The sequence below is a fragment of the Herpailurus yagouaroundi genome, unplaced genomic scaffold, assembly GCF_014898765.1.
Source record: "Herpailurus yagouaroundi ecotype Mexico unplaced genomic scaffold, PumYag 140, whole genome shotgun sequence".
NCBI lineage: Eukaryota > Metazoa > Chordata > Mammalia > Carnivora > Felidae > Herpailurus > Herpailurus yagouaroundi.
Window position 1 is genome coordinate 32046712 of NW_024412395.1, and position 25175 is coordinate 32071886.

Sequence of the window (25175 nt, forward strand, 5' to 3'; positions counted from 1 at the left end):
GATATTATTATGCAAAACCTCAAAGTCAGAGAAAAAGGAGATCAATAGTAAGTTAACAATGTATGCAATTTCTTGATTTCTCCAGAGAAATGCTATTGTTTTAACATACTGTGATTTTTTTTTTCATTTTAGAATTGATGGGTTCATTTTAGTAATCCCCAGAGAATTTTGAATGAGGGATGATGACCTGATTCTCTACTCTGTTCTCTATGAATAGACTCCTGTCATGGTTGGAATGGGGATCATTCACCTTGGTAGCATGAGCAAATTTCATTGATCTGAGAGAGACTTTAGAGTCTTAAATGCAGCTCCTGAAATGTAGTGAGGAGGACTGGGTCCGAGTGAGGAAAATGCCATGCCTTGGGGCTTTTTGGTTGGTAGCTGGCAGAGCTGACCCTGGAGTTTCTGCCCCTTGATGACCAGCCCAGAACACTTCCTGTTGTATTATTTTCCGATGGCGTATGCTTTGAAGACCCTCAAACACACACATTTTGAGGTTAGCATTTGTGGTCCCTCATAGGGGGTTGCTGAGATCGGAGAGAGCACTGAGCTCCCTAGCCCTAGAGGGCACCAAAGCTGGTGGTTTGACCTTAGTGACTACCCGTGGTCTGCCTCATTATGTCTTTATCAGCCATCATTGTTATTTGTCCTCCTCTTAAAAGTTCTAGAAGGTATTTCATGCTTCTGATGAGATAGGTGGTTTGATACTTTGGAGAACGCATCAGTTGGAACATGGCATCTTCATAGATTATTGAGTGGTAGAGCTGAAAGCATCTGGATCCAGATGAGAAGCTAGCCCATGGTGGTTATGTGACTCCCACCAAGTTCACATTACCTGCAGAGCAGGAATGAGGCTGTGTATCTTCTGGCTCCGAGTCCTGTGGTCATCCCGTTCGGTCTTAGCCCTTTAAACGAGGGACTTGTCAACCCTAATCATTTAGGGTTTAGAATGTGGTGGGAGAAAGGCTACATGGTCTCCTCCCAGCTGCCCCCTCTACCCCTCTGTGCTGTCTCTCCAAGGGTCTAAGGACAGGTACTGTCCAAGGCAGTGCTGAGTGATGGAAAAGCATACACTTTTGAGTCAGATCTGTGTCTTAATAATGCTGAGACTTGGGCCGATGAACAGCCTACCCAGCTGAAGTTTTCTTTCTCATCTTCAACACGGGCTCATATCTGTTAACACCCCAAAAAAGTTGCAGTGGGAATTAAAAGTTTCTAGTGTGTCACAGTTGCTCAATAAATAGTTTCTTTCTCTTCTGGGTTCTGTTTGCTTGAGGGAGAATCCCACCTTATGTGGTATCAGAGGTGGGGGGTGCAGAGATGAGTTATGAGCAGACTTAGAAGATGAGCAAGTTGGTGTTGGCACTGTCTCCTTTATTCCTCGTCTCCTGCCATCCTCATGCTCTAGTGGAAATGTGTGAGAGGAGTTCAGTGCAAGTAGAAATAGAAGTTGAACCTCATTTCACTGAGTACCATTGCAACAAAAACATTTTTATAATTAAAGGTGGCCAGTGATGGGCTGACAAGTCACCATTTCACATGTAAGAAAATCCAGGAACAAGAATATTTTCTGAAAAGTGCTTTGAAATCTGTTGCGTATGGACTAGCTTTTAATAGTCAGCATCAGACTGAGCACGTTCTAAGAAGTGCACTTGAATGTGTAGCTGTGGACTGCACGGCACATTGTATTCTGAAAGTTTTGAAAAAAAAAATTTAAAGATCAATTCCTTGGAGAAGTTGCCTTAACAAAGCGTTAAGTGTAGTTTTGGAAATATCTCTGGGTACAAGTGATTCATGTCCTTATAATGTAATCCTGTTCTTCACATCCTTCCCAGACGGCCTAGTGGCCCTGAGTTTCTTACTGTACCTCAGAAATCACTGCACCTGGCTTGTCACCTGTCGGGGAGGAAGGCTGCGTCTTCAGGCTTTGAAATGAACACAGTGTGAGAACAAAGGGCTGGCTCCACCGTTCTGCTTCTCTTGTGATTTATATCGCTTGTAGCCATTGCTTATGTGTCCCAGGGGAAGGGATGGCAGCTCCCTGATGTTAAACTCCTGGAGTCTTTTATGTTAAGTTGTTTAATATTTATGTGCCAAGGAACATAAACACAAAGTTGTTCCTGGTAACTGACACTCTTAAGTTTATAAAGTAGAAGAGAAAATATGCCTTACAGAATAGTCTCCTAGTTGTGCAAGTACCATTTTCTGGCAGTTTCACTCTGGTGTAATTTCCCTAATTCTCCTGCCAGAAACCGAATTTGGGGAGGAGAGTCATGAGTATTTTGTTGAACCATTAAAGAAACATTGATGTAAAAAGTTCAGTAGAAACGGGGTCTCCCCAAACAGGGAAATAAGACCAAAAGATGTTCTACGCAAAGGAAGACGAGATACAGATCCTGTAATACTGATTTTGGAATTTTCTTGCTCTGTGGAAAGCATTCGTCGTGATGCTGAGTCAATCTGATTTAAATGGAAGCATAGACACGACCAAACAGCCTAGGGAATATCCTGTGGAAAACTGAGGTCCTGCGCGCCAGGCCCTTGAGTTCACCCCTCTCACCTGACCCCCGGAAAAGGCGGAAGGCTCAGTGCAGGTTTTCATGGGCTGCTGTGAGAACGCCTGGGCCACACCTGGCACAAAGAGCGACCCTATAGTACCGAATCTGACTCTGCTTGGGGTTTAGACCCTGGAAGTGTTATCCAATAGGATTTCCTCCTGTGTTTACGGGAGGCGCACTTGGGAAGCCAAGTTGCTCTTCACAGGCTAGGCTTCACATTTGCATCTGAACTCATGAAAATCTTTGTAGTGAAGACTGAGCTTCCTGCTGTTAAATATTGTCTGCCCGCTGCTCTGCCCACACTGGCTGGCTGGTGTCTGGGAGAGGCAGAGACGTTTGCGCTGGGCAGTGAGAGGCGGACAGCTCTGGCTTTTATGGCAGCAGCACCTAGTGGCAGAAAATGAGAGTGAGGGAAGCAGATTTGTCCGTGGGCAGATCATTTCCCACTTCAGTGACAGGCGGGAAAGTAAGCATTAACTTTCTGCATCCCCCACTTCCTTCAGTGTTTTTTTCAAGTGGTAAGAAAATTAACTTCTAATCAAGGGGGAGATCTGCTCATGCTAAAGATTAATTCTCTAGTGAATGTTTTTCCAGTGTCTGTAAGTAAGAGATTTGAAGTGGAAATACTGGTCTCTCCTACCGATCACGTGGCAGCATTCCTGGTCATTGATGTGTTTGACGAGATTTGGAACGTGAATATATTACAGTGCAGATGGTTAGAAATTCACTCCCTTATTTTTTCTTAGCATCTTTGAATTGGGAGGGATAGCTTCAAAGTCCTTTCTGATTCCCAAACCCTGGATCTCTGATTTCTGGATGAGCAGGAATTGAGTTGAATGTGTAGGATATTATATATCCCAGAGCACCCAGATGTTTCATCTGCTGAGAAAGGCGGAGAAAGGAGGTACTTTAACCAAATCAGGACCTCAGAGTCAATCTCTCATCTATGGGGGAAGAATCACACCATTCCCTTCATCTTATTAGCAAGCCTACAGCTGGCGTCCTGCTATCTGACTGTCGTCGGGAAGCCAGGATATCAAAAATGACATAACTAACCCCAAAACATTAAACATGATGTTTCGTTTCAGGATGATGAAATTAACCAGCAGAGCCAGCTGGCTGAAAAGCTAAAGCAACAGATGTTGGATCAGGACGAGGTAAAGAATGCAATAAATTTTTTTTTTTTATGAAGTTCTCTTATTACTCTTTGTTGTTGACATTTGTTCCAGAAATTTAATTTGCACAGAATTTTTTCAAAAATCATTGAATCATGTGGACATTTCTTGGTAGATTTCCTTTGAATGCCTGTTAAAAGCTGAGTTTAGAAAATGAATGTCTGACTTTGTAGACCTCTGAGGTTTTGAGAGTGCATAGCTGGTTGCTACACTTAGTCTTTGAAGAGCAGAGATAAAGGAGTTCTGTGATTGGACAAGGACGATTCTAACTCCTCATACCCAGCGCCTAGCACTCCCATTTCTTGCTGTTTTAGTTCTTTTCAGCTTTGCAAATCAGCCGGCTCAGGTCTTTGATATATACTGTGTTCTTGTGCTACCTTGTAGGAGGTAAAAAACCAAAAAACAAAAGTAGAGATAGAGGGGAGGAGAAGGCAAAGAGGAAAGGGCTCAATTAGTATGTGTTTGATATAGTAAAAAGGAGGCAAATTGGTTTCAGTCTTTCCCTGGATGGTGTTGAGTTCTCCAGTGAATGTCCTTATTACGTTGTGTTTTGCCAAGTATTTAACAAACAGGAACCCAAACAAAGGATAGATAGCCAGTCTGTCAAACATAGATGATTAGTTTCTCTTGCTGAGGACCACCTAAGTATTTTTTCTCTTTTGTGCTTTAGGGTACTTTCTGCTTTGTTGCAAAAGTGCTACGGATTGGATTACATGATACAGTTCCAGCAGGTGGCTTGAGCTCATGTCCGTAGTCCCAGCCTTCCCATAGACCTAATTCTCTCTATAACCATTCCTTTCTCTTCCTCTTTGCTTCCCTTCATCACTTCAGGACAATGATTATGCCACCTGTCCAAACACTTCCCTTGGCAGGGAGATCATCTATGCCTTTGCAGTCAGACCAACCATATTTAATTGATTTTCCTCTTTTTTTTTTCATAATTAAAAATTTTTTTTTTAATTTTTAAAAGAATTTTTAACATTTATTCATTTTTGATAGAGATAGAGCATGAGTAGGGGAGGGGCAGAGAGAGGGAGACACAGAATCTGAAGCAGGCTCAGGGCTTCAGGGCTTGAACCCATGAACTATGAGATCATGACCTGAGCCAAAGTTGGACGCTCAACCAACCGAGCCACCCAGGCTCCTGAATTGAGTTTCCTCTGGCCTGTAGTTGAGTTTTTCATCTGCTCAGTGTCTCCTGCCTTCTTCCTCCCTTTTGATTCCTTTGCATCTCCAACTTGGTACAATTGCCTATGATAAACTTCCTTGTTATTACATTTAAAACTCAGTATTGTTTTTCTATACAGCCACGGCAATATCTCTTCTGATAGGAAAATCAGAAAACACAGTAAGCACGAAGATAATGAAAATATCCACAAGCCTACTCATTCACTTTTAACTAATGTGAATGTTTGGGATATATTCTTCTATACACTCATGATCAGTATTAAGAAAAATTGGCAATTGCTTTATACTGTTTTGGTTGTCTCTGAAATGGACCTGTTACAATGTGAAATAATGGTAACGTTAAAAAGCCAAGTGGTATTATTGTCATCCTCAGAGATGATTCCCTTCATTCTTTGTTCACCATTTGGAATAGCCAGCCAGCCACAGAGTGGGGTGATTTTTGATGTGTTATCAGTGCTTTGAGTGAAGCCTACCTAGCTTTAAAGTTAAAGAAACAAAAAACAACCTAAAAACACTAGAAAGAAAATGAAACAGATACTTGAAACCTCATGCTATTTTCTTTTTTTTTTTTTTGGCCTCTGTATATACAATAAGGTTTCTAGGCATCCTGAGCATCCTATATCTGTTTTTAAAGTTACTTTATTTTGGAGCGAGCCCAGAACATAAACACTTGAACATTACACTCACCAGTTCTATGCCATCTCATTTCCCCAGCTTTTGGCTTCCACAAGAAGAGATTATGAGAAGATCCAGGAAGAACTGACACGTCTCCAGATTGAAAACGAGGCAGCCAAAGATGAAGTGAAAGAAGTTCTCCAGGCTCTGGAAGAGCTGGCTGTCAATTATGACCAGAAGTCCCAGGAAGTAGAGGACAAGACCAGGGCCAATGAGCAGCTGACAGATGAGCTGGCCCAGAAGACGGTTGGCACATTTGTGTCTAGGGGGGGTGGGACTTTTCCGTTGCTGTTCCTGTACTTATGTTGATCTGTTGACAGACACTATATAGGAAGGCAGCTGGCAGAATGGTTCTTCAGTGTTAGATACATTCTCTGAAATCCTCCAATAATTGAAATGGTAGTTCATGTAGGTGACGTTTGTGTACACATCCCCGAACTGCATATTGTTTCATATCCAGGGGATTTATAACATTAGCGCGGATGCCTTGTGAATAGTCAAGAGCATGCAGACTTTGGAGCCACAAAAATCCTTGTTAAAATTTCGACTTTATAACTATTAGGCCTTAATGAACACAAATAAACTTCATGAGTATTTGTTCCCTTATCCGTTAATAACATACACCTTTCAGTGCATGAGAATTAGTGACAATTTGTATAAAGCACTTAGCACAGACCTGTGCATATGCTACAATACCAATAGATAAATCTCAAAATGTTATATAAACAAGTGAGAGTAGGTGACTGAAGGAAGGTGTGGGTTTCACTCTTGTTTGTACCCTCCTGATGGAAACTCATTCTTTCCACACACTTTCTTGTCCTAGCCTAGGACTGATTGTCCTGGTGTTTGTCATCCTGTTTTACACCAGTGCTTCAGTCTGCACATTTCCTAAATTTCAGATTCTCCCAGTCAAAGATGCCACAGGTTATGCGCAATGAGCTAGTGTCAGCAGGGACAGGGAGCACTTGGTGACGTGGCTGGTGGCAAGATGTTTCCATTTTGTCCTTTTCTACTTGGAAAATGGGTGGTGGGAAACCGAGTGGCTCTAACTGGCTGCCCTTGGCACCTTGGCCCAATGGCCTGCTCTCATAGGATTGTGCTTAGCCTGCTTTATGGAAGACTTCCAGTCCTCCCAGGCAAGGGGTAGCAGTTGGTGCAGGAAAGCTCTAACCTGCTGACTGCACAGCTGATGAAAAAGGCTCCTAACTCCGTATATTCAACTGCATGAAGGAAGACTTTTAAATGGCTTTCCAAGATGTGAACTATTGCTTCTGTGGGTTTTAAAAACAAAACGAAGTAAGTGGTGGCAAAACCAAAAAAGAAACAGAAAACAAACCAGAAATCACTTAGGAAAGGAGGAGACTTAGATTTTCTCTGCTTACTCTTTTCTACAGGATTCTTTAATTAGTCCTTCATATTATTTGCTTCTCAAAATGATGGAACATTTTCCATAATAGGGTCCTTATTTTCTGCCAAGCCAAAGTATTACTAGACTGGTATGGGGTACTATTTTCAGTCAGATCATTAAAAAGTGCTCTAGGAAAATAGCTGCATATGGAAGAATTTCATAAGTGTCTTTGCATTGACCTCCACAGCTCTGAAATTTAGGGAAATTATTTTCTTTGCTGGCTGAGTTAATACCAAGACACCAAAATATGACTATTCTACTGATGTTGAGAGTTCGTTAAGTTCGTTGTAAATATCTACCTTCTGGTAACATACACGAGGGATGGGAAAGAGATGGGTTGTTAATGTTTGGCAATAAAATGGAGCTACTGCTATATGTTGAGACGAGGACTTGACTCATTTTAAAAAGAGATGAGAGTGTTCAATTCAGCTTCACTGTGAAGGTTAGAAAACTTTTCATAAGTTGTTTTCTAAACTGATGAATGTCTCTCTGGGCCTTCCAGACCCATCTATTACTGCGAAGTCAGATGGGGATCTGGAAATGGCCTAGGGAGCAGGTTGGTTTGGAAATGGGGGTGGGGTGTTTGCAGGTATGTTTGGACCCTGGAAAATGAGGACCAAAATGGAACATCTTGTGGGTAGGAAGATGTGATCACATGCTGTCAACCTAAGGGCTCCCTTTGGGCTTTATTTTTTAATAACTTATTTCACCACCCCAGAGATTGTCACATGATATGTCGATGCAACGTACCAGGCCATGACAAATTCTCCTTTTTTTCTCAGAGAATGCAGTGTTCCACTACAGTTCAACTTACGTTGAGATCGCATGAAATGATAAAAGAACTCCATTCTACATTATGTTGTCATTCTTTGTAGTACCGTGGGTATGAATTGATGGGCAGCTCTTGTAATTTGCTGTTAAAATGTGTTTTTCAGACTACATTGACAACCACACAGAGAGAGCTGAGCCAGCTACAAGAGCTTAGCAACCACCAGAAGAAGAGGGCTACTGAGATCCTGAATTTGCTGTTGAAGGATCTGGGGGAGATAGGTGGAATTATCGGCACCAATGATGTGAAGACTGTAAGCCAGCCCTTCCTTTTGCCCACCCCCCCCCCATCCGTGCTTATAACGTGTGATCCTAAGCAAGCGGTGTCTGTGTTTTATTCTCCTAAGTATCTAATGCTCAGTACAGTGTTTTGCACCTGCCACCTACTTGTTACTATTTGAACAAATGAACCAAGGGCTGAATGAATGACTAAGAATGACTGGGTTTGGAAAAGAAGAAAAAAATTACCTTCCAAGTAGAAGAGATGTCTTCAAATTTTGGTTGGCCTTATGCAAATTGTGTTATTTCTCAAACTTATATGCCAATGTCACAGAAGTTTGGGATTGGATAGGTTGAACAACACTTCTAATCTCAGAATTGTGTTTCTCTTTTTCTGTGAGAACCCAGCAGAATGAAAATTCCCCAACCAATTGGTATGAATTAGGAAAGCTTTCAGCTGAAAGTAATAGGATTCTAACAGTGGCTTAAAAAATAAATCCACATTTAATTATTCACAATATGAGAAGTCTAGAATTTGCTATTCAGGTTGTGATCTGCATCGCCTGGGAGTTTGTTGGAAACTTGGAGTTTGTACAGACTCTCAAGCCCACTGCAGACCTACTGAAATTAGAATCTGCATTTTAACAAGATTGTCCAGGTCATTCTAACCTTATTAAAATTTCAGAAGCAAATTTTGGTCCAGTGTCCCAATGATGTCAAGGATTTAGATCTTTTCTTTGTTTCCTTTCTGCTTTTGTTAGCTTGTTACCTTTTTACATTCTTAGAATTTTGTCTCGTGGTAGCAAGATAGCTGCTATGGCACCGAGCATCGTATCTTCGCACAACCACATCCAAGGCAGGATGGGTTGAAAAGGCAGCCAGTTTCCATCCAGGATGGAATTATATCCCAGAAGTCCCTGAGAGATGTCCCCTTATACCTTACTAGCCAGAATTGGGTTACATGGTCACCCCAAATTGCAAGGGAGGCTGGCAAAGCAAAGGGAAATAGTATTGCAGTAATTGGCTTCAACGAACCGTGATAAATCCCCTGGAGTTGTGCACATTGGTGCTACTGACAGCAAGGAGTAAGGGAGGTGGGAAGAATGGGAGTGGTATGAAGTTTTCCATGAGCCAGGAATAGAGGGACAAAAGAGTGTGTGTAATGTTATCAGGCAAGAATGGTTAACAATTGCCGCAGTATAAGGAGATCAAGATTTTAAAAAATGGCTTTATTAAGGAGGTATAATTGACATAAATTAAGCTGCAAATATTTAAAGTGCATAGTCTGAAAAGTTTTGACATATTATACGCTCATGAAACCATTACCAAGTAAGATAATGAGCATATCCATCACCCCCAAAAGTGTGTGGGACTGTTTGATCTAATCGTTATGCTAAAACCACACTGTTTTGATTACTGTAGCTTTATGATAATAATACAGCACCTTGTACAGAATAGCCATTGATAGCTGTGGTGGATTTTGGCAAGCCAGGGAATAACATTATATTGTTTAACGTCTACTTCACAAGGCCCTAAAATCAAATTCTTTGAGGTTAGCCCTTTAAAAGGCTGAATTCTACCTCAGCCTTTATGGGCACACTCAGGGTGTGAGTTGGGATTGTTAAATACTAGAAAAGGCTCCCCAGATTCCTTCTGTTTATAGACATTTCTGGGAAACATAGAAATCCCTTCTTAGATGACATAACAGATCTAGGCTTAGAGTATACAACCTTTTGTAAACCTAATCATTCTTTCATAGAACCTCTCTTGTAACTGCATATCTCATGAATCTTTGCAAATGAATCTAATTTTAGCACTGAATTCTCAAATACTACAAGATTAACCCTATTAAGATCCAGTTTGGTGATTTTATATATGGGGATTTAATTTTTAGAAGCATGCCGGCTTTGGTGTTGAGCTATAAACTTCTGAGATTTGGGTGATTAAATGGCCCTTGCAATATGAAGGTGGAATTGATTTATGAGAAGTTGGTGCCTGCTGCTGATAACGATAAGGGAAGATATTTTTATGCTAAGTTCTAAAATAGAGCTAATGAGAAATGCTAATGAAATCAAGAAGTGTCTGGGTGCTTCGGCATTAAAGAAAGAGTCCTTACCTTTGGGAATCTGAAGTATGATTGAGATTATTTTTAAATGCTCAACTGGATGTTTTCCGGATATTTTTGGATTCCAGACATTGGATGCCTTAGTTAATTTCATTGATAACTAGTTATTTTCATTGATAACTCTCACTCAGAGAGCATCATATTCTTTTTTTTTTTTTTAATTTTTTTTTCAACGTTTTTTATTTATTTTTGGGACAGAGAGAAACAGAGCATGAACGGGGGAGGGGCAGAGAGAGAGGGAGACACAGAATCGGAAACAGGCTCCAGGCTCCGAGCCATCAGCCCAGAGCCTGACGCGGGGCTCGAACTGACGGACCGCGAGATCGTGACCTGGCTGAAGTCGGACGCTTAACCGACTGCGCCACCCAGGCACCCCGAGAGCATCATATTCTTAATCATTATGAAGTTTGTTTTTTCTTACAGTTATGATTTAATCATTAGGGCAATGAGAACTAAAGGGGAGGGGTTATGGGACTTTGGGCAATTTCACTTCACTTCTTAAGGCTTCACTTTCCCGATTTGTAAACTAACGAGATGAGCCCACATTATCTTAAAGGTCAGCTCAGAAATGTCATGAGTTATACATATATTTTTTAAATCTATATTTTGGGTATGGAGTATTGGTTATGAGTATTCAACTAAAGTAATTCTTTTATCTAAAACAATGATCAGATCAGGGAAGACTTTGTCAGTGATCCTGTTTTCTGTTCCTGAAACCCTATTCAGTTCCCACAGTCCCTTTTTTTTTTTTTAATAATTTTTAAAAAATATTTATTTATTTTTGAGAGAGAAAAAGACAGAGTATGATTGAGGTAAGGGGCAGAGAGAGAAGAAGGCACAGAATCTGAAGCAGGTTCCAGGCTTAAAGCTGTTAGCACAGAGCCTGATGCAGGGCTTGAACTCACCCACCAACTGAGAGATCATGGCCTGAGCCGAAGTCGGACGCTTAACTGACTGAGCCACCCAGGTGCCCCCAACATGGTCCTTCTGGTCGTACCTTGGGATAAGGGGAAAAGATGTCCTCACTTCAAGAATACAACAGGCTCAGACAGCAGGGAAATAGAAGAACCCACATTTATCCAGCTTAATCATGTCTTCAAACGTTTTTAGAGTTCAGGCAATACTTTGTTTAGTCAGCAAAATGAGACCAACAAATGATGCCATGAGCCTAGAGTTGACTTTATCTGGGTTTATTAGTGAGCTTCCTCTTCTTGTCTTGTTTATCAGACTTTCTTTAAAACAAAGATTTCCAGAAGTCTAACCACACACCAAATAGAAAGTTGAGGCAGATTAAATGAAAGGGATTGGATTAACTGCCAATTTTTCTTTTGACTTTGGGTCTGGGGAGGTGGAGATGAAGAATTTTAAGCATCAGGGACCCTGCTATGGCTGAGCAGAGAGCAGGATAAATGCTCCAGATCCTGGGCCTGATCAACCCTCATCACCAACAGCACCACTCCCGTCAGCCTCTTCAACACAGCCTTGGGTCTGGAGGGTCCAGGGTTTCGGGGTCCCAGCCCCCAGCCAGAAAGGTGGCCCCCAGGAAGTCTAATGTCTCCAGTCCCCTCCTGTCCTTCAAGCTCTCGGAAGCAACCGCTTCAAGCCTTAGCTGTGTACTGCACTAACAAAGCAAATGGACATTTCTGGGCATTAAAAAAAGAAGAAGAAGCAGCAAAAAAGGACTCCTCGTCCCATTCTGACTCTTAGGTGTTAGAATGTGAACAGTCACCTCACCTGCCTTTTACTTGGCCTTGAGATGGCACCTTGCGTAGTCACTCCATGCTCTAGGGACCTGGAGTGGTGGGTATGGAGGAGACTTCTAGTAGGCGGGCAGGCAGCATCTCATGCCCATGTGAAGGCAGTCTTTTCTTCTGGATTAGTCATCTCTGTTGGATCATGCAGTTTAGTGTGTACTGTTGGAGTCATTGTCAAACCCAGGGGAGAGTTATAAATAACACTTCTTGATTCTTTTTTTTTTTTTAATTTTTTTTTTTAACGTTTATTTATTTTTGAGACAGAGAGAGACAGAGCATGAACGGGGAAGGGTCAGAGAGAGAGGGAGACACAGAATCCGAAACAGGCTCCAGGCTCTGAGCCATCAGCACAGAGCCCGATGCGGGGCTCGAACTCACGGACCATGAGATCATGATCTGAGCCGAAGTCGGACGCTCAACCGACTGAGCCACCCAGGCGCCCCTCTTGATTCTCCTTTTTGAAATAACAGTGTACTGGGCTTACTGAAAACTTTACATTTACATGACTGAATATATGAACTCTTAAGTGGTTAAAACAAAACAAAACAAACAAAGCAAAAACAACAAAAAGGCAACCTGATAGTAAAACCATTTGTTTGGAGTATTGTTTGTTTTTTGTTTTGTTTTGTTTTGCTTTGTTTTCATCAGACTTAAAACCTTTTAGACCTCCTAGGACAAGAGTGGGCTCCAGAAGTTATGGTTCTGGTTTGGGGGGAAGAACATCCAGCTTTCATATTGGAGGAAGCCTATTATTGTATACGCTCTTTTACTCTTCCCCAGCGCACACATCTGGGCATGGAGTATACAAAGTGTCCTCGTCTACAGACAGAGCTGGAGAGGAGGAAGTGCTTGTTCCCTTCCCAAAATTCCATGCCTGTTGGTTCAGTGTTTTTCCATGAGGAGCTGGTGTAGGTTGTGAATTCCACATGAAAGAGATAGATGTTCGCTTACCTTTCTGGTAAGCTGGACCACATATAGGACATACCTGGTGAGGCTCAAGAACAAGCTTCTCATGTCTGCTCCACGTTGGACCAATCACAAAGGCACAACAAAACTGCATGGAAAGATTAGGGGTGTTTCTCATCCATTATCTCCATGCATGCTATTGGGTTGAAAAGGTAATGTGATGAGGAATGGTGTTGGGAGGCAAATCATTATTGGCAGTCGGAATTCTAATTGGCTTAGCAAGAAACTCCATTAAAATAAGATGGTAGATAAGATTCTAGATTTTCGTTCTGTTAACATAGATTCTGCTTTGTGTTGATTGACACTGGAGTCATTTAACAAATACTGTTGTGGAATTCCTAGGGGAAGGTTGACCCCAGGTTACAATACTGTACAGTATTACAGTATTTTGTCAGCAATACTGACAAAAGTAGGCAGTTGTAGTGTGGAACATTAAAACCATAGTTGGAATCATTGTCTTTAGAACCAATTGAAGCCTCTATTTGTGGGCTGGGTACTGGACAGCTCTCTTGTTTTCTCCTGAGGTGCTAGGATGCCCTCTGGTGGTTAAACAAAATATGCACACAGTTACTTTGCTTATTTGGTCCATTGCTCTTCAAAGAGCATCTTTGCCTCTCTGCAAATGAGCTTCTATCCCAAGTACCTTGCTTCAGTTTTTGTTTCCAGTTGAGCTCTGAAACTCAGACACCAAATATGAGATCGTTCAGGAATGCTGGCTGTCAGAATCTATCTTTCTAAAGGTGGATTCAGACTGTTAAATTCTCAGGTAATTTTAAATAATGCAAACTAAATTCTTGTTTCCTTAGAAGGGGCAGGCACAGAGGGGCACCTGGGTGGCTCAGTCGGTTAAGTGTCCGACTTCAGCTCAGGTCATCGTCTTGTGGTCCATGAGTTCAAACCCCGCATCAGGGGTTTGTCTGAGCTGACAGCTCAGAGCCTGGAGTCTGCTTCTGATTCTGTGTCTCCTTCTCTCTCTGCCCCTCCCCTACTCAAGCTCTGTCTCTCTCGCTCTCAAAAAATGAATATATGTTAAAAGGGGGGGTGTAGTCACAGAGATGGAAATATTGATTGGTAGTAAGTGAAAAGTCATGTAGGAAAACCTTCATTTGGTAGCAACACATTCTTACTAGATTTTTTTTTGTTTAATTGAAGACTATATAGAAAATCCTTTTTTGTTTCAACAATTGTTTATAGAAGCATATTCACAACATTATTCTACTTCTCTGTCTGAATAGCAGACTATAGAGAACATAACTGAAATTTTTATTTGAGTTCTTATAGGGACTCAGAGTCCCCTTTAGGAACACTGGTGCTTGTAGTTATTCTAGAAATGTAAGGTATAAGACATTGAATGGAATACCTCATCAAAGTTAGCTCTTTTTAAGTATTCAATGTCTTTTTCCTCTGATATCATGTCTTTTATCTTACAAATTAAATGTAATCTAATTTTTTTATTAAGGATTCATTGATTAAGGATTATATTTAGTAGAGGTTTTTAAGTCAGTCTTCCCCGAGGTTTCAGAAAACTTGGGGGATACACACACACACATGCACACACAGTGAGCATACAAGCAATTTTTAGTGATCATTTTCAGCTTGTGGTCCTATAATTAGGGATCCTTAATCAGAAATCCAGAGACATCTTGAGGATTCGTGGACAGATTTTAGGGGCCCCATGAAGCTCTGGAAATTGTAGGCAATAGTTGAGCATATTCCTTCCTGTGCTCAGTTGGCAGATGTGAACGGAGTCATTGAGGAGGAATTCACCATGGCCCGCCTGTATATCAGCAAGATGAAGTCGGAGGTCAAATCCCTGGTGAACCGCAGCAAACAGCTCGAGAGCGCCCAGATGGACTCCAACAGGAAGATGAATGCCAGTGAGCGGGAGCTGGCAGCATGCCAGCTGCTCATCTCCCAGGTAGGTCACCCCTCTTCCCCTTATGTCACTCCCTTGACCTCTTGAAATCTGCTTCCTCTGTGCTCTTACTGGGACAGTACACAATTGGGTACACGATAGGGATAGTCGGTGGACTTTGCTTTATGTAAGACTTGTCCATGGCCTCCCCAGGCAACGAGAGCCCAGGCTTATTCTTAACGCTAGATTTTGTTGTGTGAATTGCACGAATTCCCTTCAATCCCTTTTTAAAGGGTGTGTCTACATATCCCTAACTATGTATGGATACAGAGGTAGGTAGGTAGAAATCTGTAATGAATGGATGAGATTGGATAGAATCTAAATCTCCTATCACCTAAGGCAACATTCCTTCATCTTTTAATCCCTACCACAGGTCCAATTTAATATGTGAAAACAGAAACTGTTGCCACTACTGCTATTATTAATAATAGTGGCAGGTAACATTCTATTGAGTGTTTACAATGCTCCATACACTGCACTGAGCACTTTACATGCATTATCTCACTTGATCTTTAAAAAAATCCTGGTGGGCAGGTTTTATTATTATTATTCTTATTTTTCAGATAAGGAAAGTGAGACTCAGAAAGATTAAATATATTCTGCCCAAACTCATATAGCCAGTGCAAGGCAGATCTGGGACTCAAACCAAAGCTTGTGTGAACGCAAAGGCTTGAAGGGATTTTCAAGCCCCGGGGCACGTTTCCTCTGCCCTGGGAGTAACACTGTTCTTCTTCCCACTGGAATGGCATTTTCATTTTAGGGAGTTGGTTTCAGAAGATGGCAGTCTAGTTTCTGGTCTGCCACTGATATCTGAGCTGGGTGTTTGGGGTTTGAGGCTTCTGTTGAGTGGTACAGGGAGAGCTGCTCACTGCCTTACACCAGGCATTAAAACAGCTGAAATCATTTGCAGGAATCTGATACCAGCATGGAGTGGAGCATCAAATAATACTGAGAGGCAGACAAAAGCATACTTCATTCTGGTATGCTTGTAAACACAGTAATATGTAATCATAGAACCAGCTCTAGCCGCCTCATGTCCCGCCATAGTAATCTAAGAGACGCAAATTAACGCATCAAGTTTTCATTTTATAACTGATGTAATAAGGAAAAATGTATTGAAAAGATTATTTAGTGCTGGTGTGTGATAGTGAAATTTATGTACATTGCTGAGAAAAGTGTAATTGGGTCAGTCCTTTTGGAAAGCACCTTGGGAATCAAAAACCATACAAATGTAAGTACTCTGGTGCAGGAATTTCACTTACGGTATTTTCACTGATAATGAAAATGCAAAAATTTTATTTTATATGTTATCATTTCCTGATTAAAATATGAAAAGCCTGTATGGAAGATGTTAGGTGCAATGTTACTTACATTATAATAAAATAAAATACCCAAATACCTATTCATAGGCTGATAACATAAAGTTGCATGGGAGAATGCTATGTAGCTCTTACAAAGTATTTATGAAATTCAGCCATTTTAAAAGTTTAATTATATAAAGGTAACCGAAAATGAAAATGCAGAGTTATATTTATGCTTATGCCTTGCAACTTTATACAATATGCATTCATACAGTTAAAGATCAGGAATAGTCGATAAGTTAAGAGTGGTTTATGGGTGAAATCTTGCTGGATTTGCTTTATTTGACATTTTTATGATTTAAAAAACTTGAGAAAATAATAAACGTTAGGGCATGATATCCAGGTCACCTGTTACACTGATAACATGTGATTTTGGAAGGTCCCACCCCTAACATTTGAAGACCAAGGCAAGAGTGCAAATCGAGGTCCCTCAGTCTGCACCCTGCTGTCTCCTCTTTTCATCTTGACACACCAGCTTCCGTGTCTAAGTCCCTTCTGCACTGTCTGTGAACTGGTGAAACTGTGTCACTGTCAACTCTAATCTGTATAACTTGATGACAGAAGCTGCAGTGTCAGCCCTGGGAGTGGGCTTTAGGGCCACTGGAGTAGTGAGTTTCTGCATTTCCAGTACCCAGAGTGTGGTCTAGAAGGAGACGTGGGTCCTACATGGCACACCCCCTTAGCCTACAGACTCTTGGCTCAGTGGAATGAGTGTAGCCAGAGGCCAGCCCACATGGGGTGCTCTAAAGTATGGGGCTCAGGATTGAGGGCTCAGTTGCCCAGGTCTTAGAGTGACATTGACTTTGGGCATATGAGAGCAGAGTCAAGAATATTTGAATGTTTCAGTGTTACAGGATACCTACGTTAGTGCTTTCTACATTAGCGACCAATGCAGCTTTCTTTTGGATGCTGCTTTGTAGTCTCTTACAATTTACACAAAGCCAAATATTCAATCATTATTTCCTGGGGTAGGTTAGACCTTGGCTGTTTATTTTCTGACACGATCTAAGGAATCTGACAAAATATTTCCAGCTAAAATGCTATTATCTTCTTCGTTGACACTCATCCTTTTCACCAAAAGCTACACTTATAACATGACTGCTCCACCTGAGTCCATTTCCCAGAGGTTATTTCATTAGATTAGAGCTCATTCTCCAGGGTTTTCCTTCCTTAATGTGAACACTGTACATCTTGAGGGAGGGGTGTCTACCTATTTCCATCTGCTTAGAAGGGCCAACTGTCTTTATTCAGTCAATGAGCTCCCATTCATTCATTGGTCCCACTAATATTTATTAGGTATCTACTCCATACCCTCATGGAGCTAACAAGTAAAAAGAAATAGATAAGTCATGTAGAAGTTGGATGCTGTAACAAAGTGTTGGGACCTGAGTGATAAGGATTCTGGGAGGGTAGGCGGGAGCACTTCCTCAGGAGAGGAAAATGTAAAATGCAAGGTCCCCGACACAGGAATTGGTGTGCTTGAGAGACAGAAGAAGAGAAGACACAATGTTTGAGTTCCGAAGACAGAATCCACAGGTGTTGGTTCAAAGAATGAAGCCCTCTTCCCTACACATTTTCCCAGTCCTTTCTCTCTAGCACACTCTGTTTTCTACAAGGAGACAAACCAGCTTGGATGTTGGCATCTCGCTTAAGTGGATGGTGAGGAGGGGGATGGCCATCAGAAGGGTCTGTAAGGAAAGGGGCAGAGAAGCACAAGGAAGAAACAGAGGACTATGTTAGTCTGTGATCCCAAATCCCAAGCAGAGGGCAAATATGCATCCTTTGGGTGTTGGTACTCCAAAAAGGGACCCAAGAACTCCTCTGTTGCATTTTCCCATCAGACAGTCCCAGGAAAGTCAGGATGGCAGTTATGGTCACTCATGCCTCCTTTATATCTATTTGCTTATTATTTAAAGCATGAAGCCAAGATCAAATCCCTGACGGATTACATGCAGAACATGGAACAGAAGAGGAGGCAGCTGGAAGAGTCCCAAGACTCACTTAGTGAAGAGCTGGCCAAACTCCGAGCCCAAGGTAAATAATTGACTACTTTGCAGGTGTTGAGCTCTCGACCCACATCAGATACTCTCTAGTTGGCTGAACTCATGATGTTTAGTTTTGCTCAATTACAGCACTTCTAGATCTACTGAAAACAATGGAATAATTGCGGGGTGAGAAGAAAGAAAGAAAGAAAGAAAGAAAGAAAGAAAGAAAGAAAGAAAGAAAGAAAGAAAGAGAAAGAGAAATATCTAGAAGACTGCCCCCACACAATATTTGCTCCTCTTCCCTTTTTTCCTCAGTCCACCCTGCTTCCCGAGTCAGAATCCTCTCTCTTTTCTACTTCCTGCCTCCAGTCTGTCACCATGGCCTGTCCATTTGACCTGCCAGTTGCTTCTCTGCTTCTGCTCATCTCTGCCTTCATTTTCACCATCCTTAATCCTAATTAAGAGTTGTGGCTACATCCATCTACGGACAGTCCCACCCCATCTTCTCCTGGCCAGCCACCGTGTTGCTTCCCAGCGGACTATTCTAAAATCACTTTCTATCTTGTGCCAGCCCCATGCCTGTGCCCCTTCCATGGTGTCCCGCCGCTCTTAACATAAGGTCTGAATTTCCACCAATGGCTACCTTTACCTTTATCCTATGAACAAGCTCTTCCCTTTGCCAGGCAGCCTTCTGATACTCTTTGCTTAGGGAAGTGCCTGACACATAGGAAACACTCAAAAGATACGAATACATAGAAACATTCAAGAGAGGTAACTAGAAATGCAGAAGGCAGAACAGGATTAAGAATGTATGCATTGCAGTGAAATGGACCACACGTACTATGAGCTGCAATGAAAATTGTTGGTCCTTTTAGGAAAGCATTTTGAAAACAAATATTAATAATCGTAACACTTTTTACACCTTTTGATCCTCATATCTCAAATATTCATTGCAGAATTCCTTGTATTAGTTGGGGGGAAAGAAAAGGAAAGGACAGGAAGCCACCTAAATGCCCAACAGTTAATTGAGCTACGGTATGTTTTTTAACGGAACACGTATTGGGGGTGAAGTATGTGGAGGCTGTACAGCCATGCTTACGATGCATCCTTAAATTAAGTAAAGATCATAATATGCAATCTTATCTTCACTGTGGTTATAGCATGTAGGAATCAATGGATGCTTGTGTTCCAAGGCCTGTGGATTAATATTTAAAACGAAAATGGTTTTGATAGGGTAATAGGATTGGTGATGATGCTACCCTGTGTTTATTTCCCTTATTGTTAATATAGTCACTTGCTCAGTAAATACACTTTTTTCAAATGCCAAGGCAAATTTAAAAAGATCAAGAACATCCTCACCCCTGCTATGACCTTGTAATGTTTTCTTCATGTGATAATGGATGAATGTTAGAGACAGAGTGTTCCCCCTAAGACTTCACACAGAAAAGAACTGTTCTCTCCTGTAAATGACTTCTGCAGTGGGGCCACTGAGTAGAAATAAAACAGGGGTGAGAAGATCTGAAATAAAGTGGAGCAGACTAGATAGAAAGCATAATGACTTGAAAGTCACTGTTTTAAACCATTTTTCTCCTGCCCGCCATCCCACCTCAGCCTGCCATGGTATGCTCAGGGAGTGCTCCTAAAAGCAAGAATAGGCTGGGCTGGCTCCCCCTGGAGTGTGCCATGCAGCAGCCCTGCCCCAAATATGGGGCTTCCCTGTTTAATCTGGAGAGTATTACTTTATATTTCTATTTCTCTCTTCTTAGCCTTAGATTATGTTTACCTGCTCTAGATTCTTAGAGAATAAACAGCTTACCCATGGGAGGTAAATTAGCTCTTTCTGGAACTCTAATAGTGTCATGAATCCAAATGCCACTAACATTCACATGGTGCTTTGTGATCTACATAGCAGGTTAATGTGTACTGCCTCGGGGCTTGCTCACCGAGGCCAGGTGGGGACCGGTTGTCCGAGGTGTGAGGTCATAACCGGCCAGGTTGGTTCTGACCTAGAGTGGCCCACTCCAAGTTAGCACCTGTCCCCGACAGTCGCCCCTCCTGCTGGAGCCCTCCTCAGCCAGAAGTCCTCCTCCCAGTCTTGGATACATACCATGGGGTGTAGTCGGTGATGTAAGCTCACGTTTCACTCTGTGGCCATTCTTCCTTTTTTTTTTTTTTTATCTTTTTTCTTTTAAGTTTTTTTTTTTTTTTTAACTTTTGGATGTGAGTCCTACCAGTTAAATCTTAAATCATCATTTAAAATTCAAAACAGAAAAAATGCACGAAGTCAGCTTCCAGGATAAGGAAAAGGAACACCTGACCCGACTGCAGGACGCTGAGGAAATGAAGGTGTGTATGCCTCCCCTCCCATGGAGCCCAGCACGCATTCGGACCGCACTTTCTTGTTCTAGGGAACTCTGTCTCCTTCAGAGATGTGTGCGGCAGTGCGGGTGGGGGAGGGGAGTGGGAGTGCCGATGCCGGGCAGTTGCAGCCGTTCTCACGGCGTGGCCCGGCGTAGGACTGAGATGGAGGTGGAGTGTCCAGAAACCCCACGAGGTCCGTAGTAATAGCCACGTTGCTTTGGTATGTGTTCCTTCCCCGTTCCTGGTGCAGAAGGAAAGAACAGAACCCGCCTCCCCTCTCCAGCCCCCCGTCCCTACATGGGCCACACTGTTGAGGTTAACTTCTGAAGAACTGTTTGCCCTTTCTTTGAATGAAAGAAAACATTTCTCCTCTTGACATTTTTTATTTTCTCATTTTTTTGGAATATTGATTTTATTTTCAGGAGAGTGCAAGTAGGGGATGGGCAGGGAGAGAGGGGAGGGGGGCAGAGGATCCAAAGCGGGCTCTGTGCTGACAGCGGCAAGTCCATAGTGGGGCTCGAACTCACAAACTGCAAGATCATGACCTGAGCCAAAGTCAGATGCTCAACCCGCTGAGCCATTCAAATGCCCCCTCTCCTTGACTTTTTAAAAGAAGCACTCCAAATTTGAGTTTCCATCTTATACATAGAGATCTTTATGTTTGGTCACATGTAAAGTAGTGAAGGAAAATGTAGGATGAATGACTGGGAAATAAGATTTTTAGGTGAATAAAGTGAGATATGAGAAAATGTTGAGTTTTACTTCATTTTAGGCAGACTACTAGTCCCTTTGCATGTGAGCCCATAGTCAAAACAGTGCCCGTGGTATGATCCTGCCCCAGGCTCACCTTGATGGGCCCCTCTCCTGGTTTCATATGGCTTTGGTGAAGAGCTCTCCTTTGAACATCACCACAAATCTGTGCAGTGGGCAGGACTGGGGCAATTATCTAAATTTTACAGATGAGGCAGTGTAGCTCACACAGGTTACATGGCTTGTCTGAGGTCACCTGAGTAGTCAGAGGTCCATGCCCTCTGACCTGGCTAGAGAAGCCATGTAGCCTGGTGAGCTGTAGAAGGTCACGGATAAAGCTTTTTATTTAATTGATGGACTGATTTGCTCCCAGGGCCCACTCTGTTTTATGATAGATCTTTGGGTTTTGTTGTGCCAGTACGACAAGGCGGGTTCTGGGGGCCCCAGTTTTGGGACCTGACAGCCGAGGGATGTAGGGTAGGAGGCAGAAGCAATCCAGGGCTTGTCATAGTGTGGGCTGTGAGCCAACGAGTGGATGACACATCTCTGCTGGCCTGGCTCGCAGAAGGCGCTGGAGCAGCAGATGGAGAGTCACCGGGAAGCTCACCAGAAGCAGCTGTCCAGACTTCGAGATGAGATCGAGGAGAAGCAGAAAATCATCGATGAGATGCGGGAGTGAGTCGGCCCAGGGGCTCTTGGGATGTGGGGGCAGGCATGGCGTCTTCGGCCAGCCTGGAAGGATGCGGCTTTGAGCCGAGGTCTGCTCGCCTCGCCCTGTGGGCCTTGGGCTCTGCCCTGGGCCGCAGTGGGCTACACACGCGGCTTCCGACGTCTGTTTTCCCATCTGGAGCTGAGCCTCGGGGGGCTCTGCTGGGGCAGGTGGCAGGCGGGTGCAGCCGTCCTTCCTCGTGCCCGAGGAGCTGGGGTCATGTTGGTGACTCAGCTGCCCTCATAGGCGGAAACACCATCTGTATGAAAAAACATATTTAAAAAAACCCTCAGTTGGTCCTGACTCCGGAGTTCTGATAGGTTAATAAATCCTCCAGAAAAGATAGTCAGCTCCTGCTGCCTCCTCACCCGAACTCATAAATGCACCCTGCACAACCCTGAGCCACCTGGTCACATGTGCACACTTTGTAGGGACCTGTATCTGTGCTCGTGGACCTGTGGCATTTGCCAGAATGGCTTCATTGCAGCTTGTCTCTGGGGACAACCCCCCCCCCCCCCCCTTCAGGGCCATTTTCCTGTCCTGTCATGGCCACTGAAGAACCCCTGCTCCATAATGATCTCTCCCCTCTTCCTCTCTTACCTTCCTGCCTCATTGTCAAAACAAGTCACCAAGCTGGGAAGTACTTTCAGGATCCTCTCCTTGAGGGTTCTTAACATTTTTGCACAGTGAGTCCCTTGGCAATCTTTGAACCCCTTGGCAGAATAAGATTTTTATTTGTTTGTTTGTTTGTTTGTTTACTTATTTATTTATTTAATGTTTATTTTGAGAGAGAAAGAGAGAGAGAGAGCAAGCACACAAATGAGGCAGGGCAGAGAGAGAGGGAGAAAGAGAAAATCCCAAGCAGGCTCCATACTCAGTGTAGAGCCCGACATGGGGCTTGATCTCATGACCTCGAAATCATGACCTGAGCCATAATCAAGAGTTGGATGTCTGACCGACTGAACCAACCAGGTACCCCTAGAATAACATTGTTAAATGCCACAAATAAAAGATGCAGGAAAACAAAGAAAAACAGTTATGCTGAAATACATTTCCATTCGCTAACACCTCCCCCGCCCCCTGCCCCCTGCTCATTGCCCCCAAGATATAGACTAAAGGCTCCTTCCACTCCCGCTTTCTGTAGATGAAGAGCCAGATTTCTATATGGGAGTCAAGGTTAAATGAGTTACTTAGGGTCACACTACTAAGTAGGAGTCAAACTGAAGTTAGAGTTTAATTCTCCAGGCTACTGATCCAAATCGCTCTTCAGTGTCTGCAAGCTGCTCGCACAGCATATTTGCATTTTTTTTTTAATTTTTTTTTTCAACGTTTATTTATTTTTGGGACAGAGAGAGACAGAGCATGAACGGGGGAGGGGCAGAGAGAGAGGGAGACACAGAATCGGAAACAGGCTCCAGGCTCCGAGCCATCAGCCCAGAGCCCGACGCGGGGCTTGAACTCACGGACCGTGAGATCGTGACCTGGCTGAAGTCGGACGCTTAACCGACTGCGCCACCCAGGCGCCCCGCATATTTGCATTTTAAAAGAGGAGAATGGTAACGAAGCAAAGTGTAAGTGTTGTGATCCTGGCACACTGTCTACCGAAGGCAAGCATTTCGTGTCGTCTTTCCTCTCCTCGTTTTGAACCATCCCCGTGCTATTATTCAGGTTGTTCTTTCCCCTTCAAGCATGTCCTGTGTTCTTTATTCTGATTAATCACCCTTGACATGTTTAACTGGAAGGGGAAAGGAGGGAGGGAAGGAAGGAGGGAAGAGGGAGGGTTGGTAAATGAGTTAGTCAGTAGGTGTAGAAGTTTTGTTGGCCTGTGCCTTTCAAGCAGACTCTGAGTTTTTCCTTCAGATAGTGTAGAGTCTGTTCCTTTACAGATGCACAGGCCTGGCCATACAAAAGATTTTGTAAATACTGCATGCAAATGTTGACAAAGTGCCCCCAACCAGATGGCGAGTTTCCCTTTTGCAGCAGCCCCTGGGCTTTCTTTGTATTTTTCTCTCTCTGTACCCACTCCTTGAAGACTTCACACAACTGTACCTGTGTCAGCCAGGAATTTGGACTTAGAAAATGTTCTCAGATCATCGGACTAGAGAGGCAGGGAAGGTTGAAATGGCCAAATAAGGTTTCCCGAGTGTGAGTGCATGCCATCTGTAGGGCAGACAAAGCAGAATTCTTCTGACTGTGCTGTCTTTCTCTGTTTTTAAAATATCGGCCCTTTTCCTATCTCATTATTTTCCCCCCAAAGCTCTTGCACAAGCCAACTATAAATATATTCTCAAAGCCTTATGTTTCATGCCTCTGAGATGTTCCCAGAAATTAGTTTCCACTTCGGCAGGGAGGAAGCTGTGAGGTTGTTCTCTGATCCCTCAAAATCCTCTAGAATTGCCGCCTTTATTGCTCAGAACTAATGGGGTTGGAACAGAACCATGTCTTCGGCTGGGTGACTCGGAATTTCAGACTAATGTGGACTGTATTGCTTTTTCCTCTCAATTTCAGTTTGAATCAGAAGCTGCAGCTAGAGCAGGAGAAGCTCAGTTCTGATTATAACAAGCTGAAAGTGGAAGACCAAGAGAGGGAAATGAAGCTGGAGAAGCTCTTGTGAGTGTGCTTCAAATGTTTCCCCGGCTTTCTCTCCTCCCCGCGGGATCTCCGCAAGTCTGCGTCCATGATTCAGATTCCTAAATATTACGGTTAGGTTGGGCCAAGGCTGTTTGTGTGCATTGGTTTGTTTTGTTGATTTATCCGTAGGTGCAAATGGAAATCTCTGATGCCCTTTTGCTGGTTCATAATTCCTTTTTTTGTTTGGTTTTGTTTTTTGTTTTAGATTGCTCAATGATAAAAGGGAACAAGCCAGAGAGGACCTCAAGGGGCTGGAGGAGACAGTGGTATGTCAACATGTTTCCCAACTCACTGTCGTCTCAGAGACCTGATGAGTTTGTGATTTGTTGCGTTTGTTTATTCTAAAATATCACCTGTGCCCACCTTTCTCACATACCGTCTTAGACAAAACGTTTAGGCAAATTCCATATATTTAGACATTCCATTTAGAAAGAACATTGTGTGGAAAAGTGAGAATTGTAGAATTTATTCCCCAGCTCTTGACACAATGATTAACCATCAGTCTGACAGTCCGTCTGTCTGTCCATCAGTCCATCCATCCATGCTTAGTGCTGTGACCATGCAGAC

The 25175-nt window shown here is 42.9% G+C and overlaps 1 protein-coding gene across 1 annotated transcript in view; it reads left to right on the top strand.

Annotated features, from left to right (window-relative positions):
* Window positions 1-25175, top strand: part of KIF5C (kinesin family member 5C) — a 164652-nt gene that overhangs the window by 103606 nt on the left and 35871 nt on the right. The window contains exons 13-21 of the mRNA XM_040475008.1: window positions 3647-3715; window positions 5636-5842; window positions 7940-8086; window positions 14626-14814; window positions 18089-18206; window positions 20427-20503; window positions 21834-21943; window positions 24486-24587; window positions 24814-24874. Of these exons, the coding sequence (XP_040330942.1) occupies window positions 3647-3715; window positions 5636-5842; window positions 7940-8086; window positions 14626-14814; window positions 18089-18206; window positions 20427-20503; window positions 21834-21943; window positions 24486-24587; window positions 24814-24874 (1080 nt within the window). The remainder of the gene's footprint in view (window positions 1-3646; window positions 3716-5635; window positions 5843-7939; window positions 8087-14625; window positions 14815-18088; window positions 18207-20426; window positions 20504-21833; window positions 21944-24485; window positions 24588-24813; window positions 24875-25175) is intronic.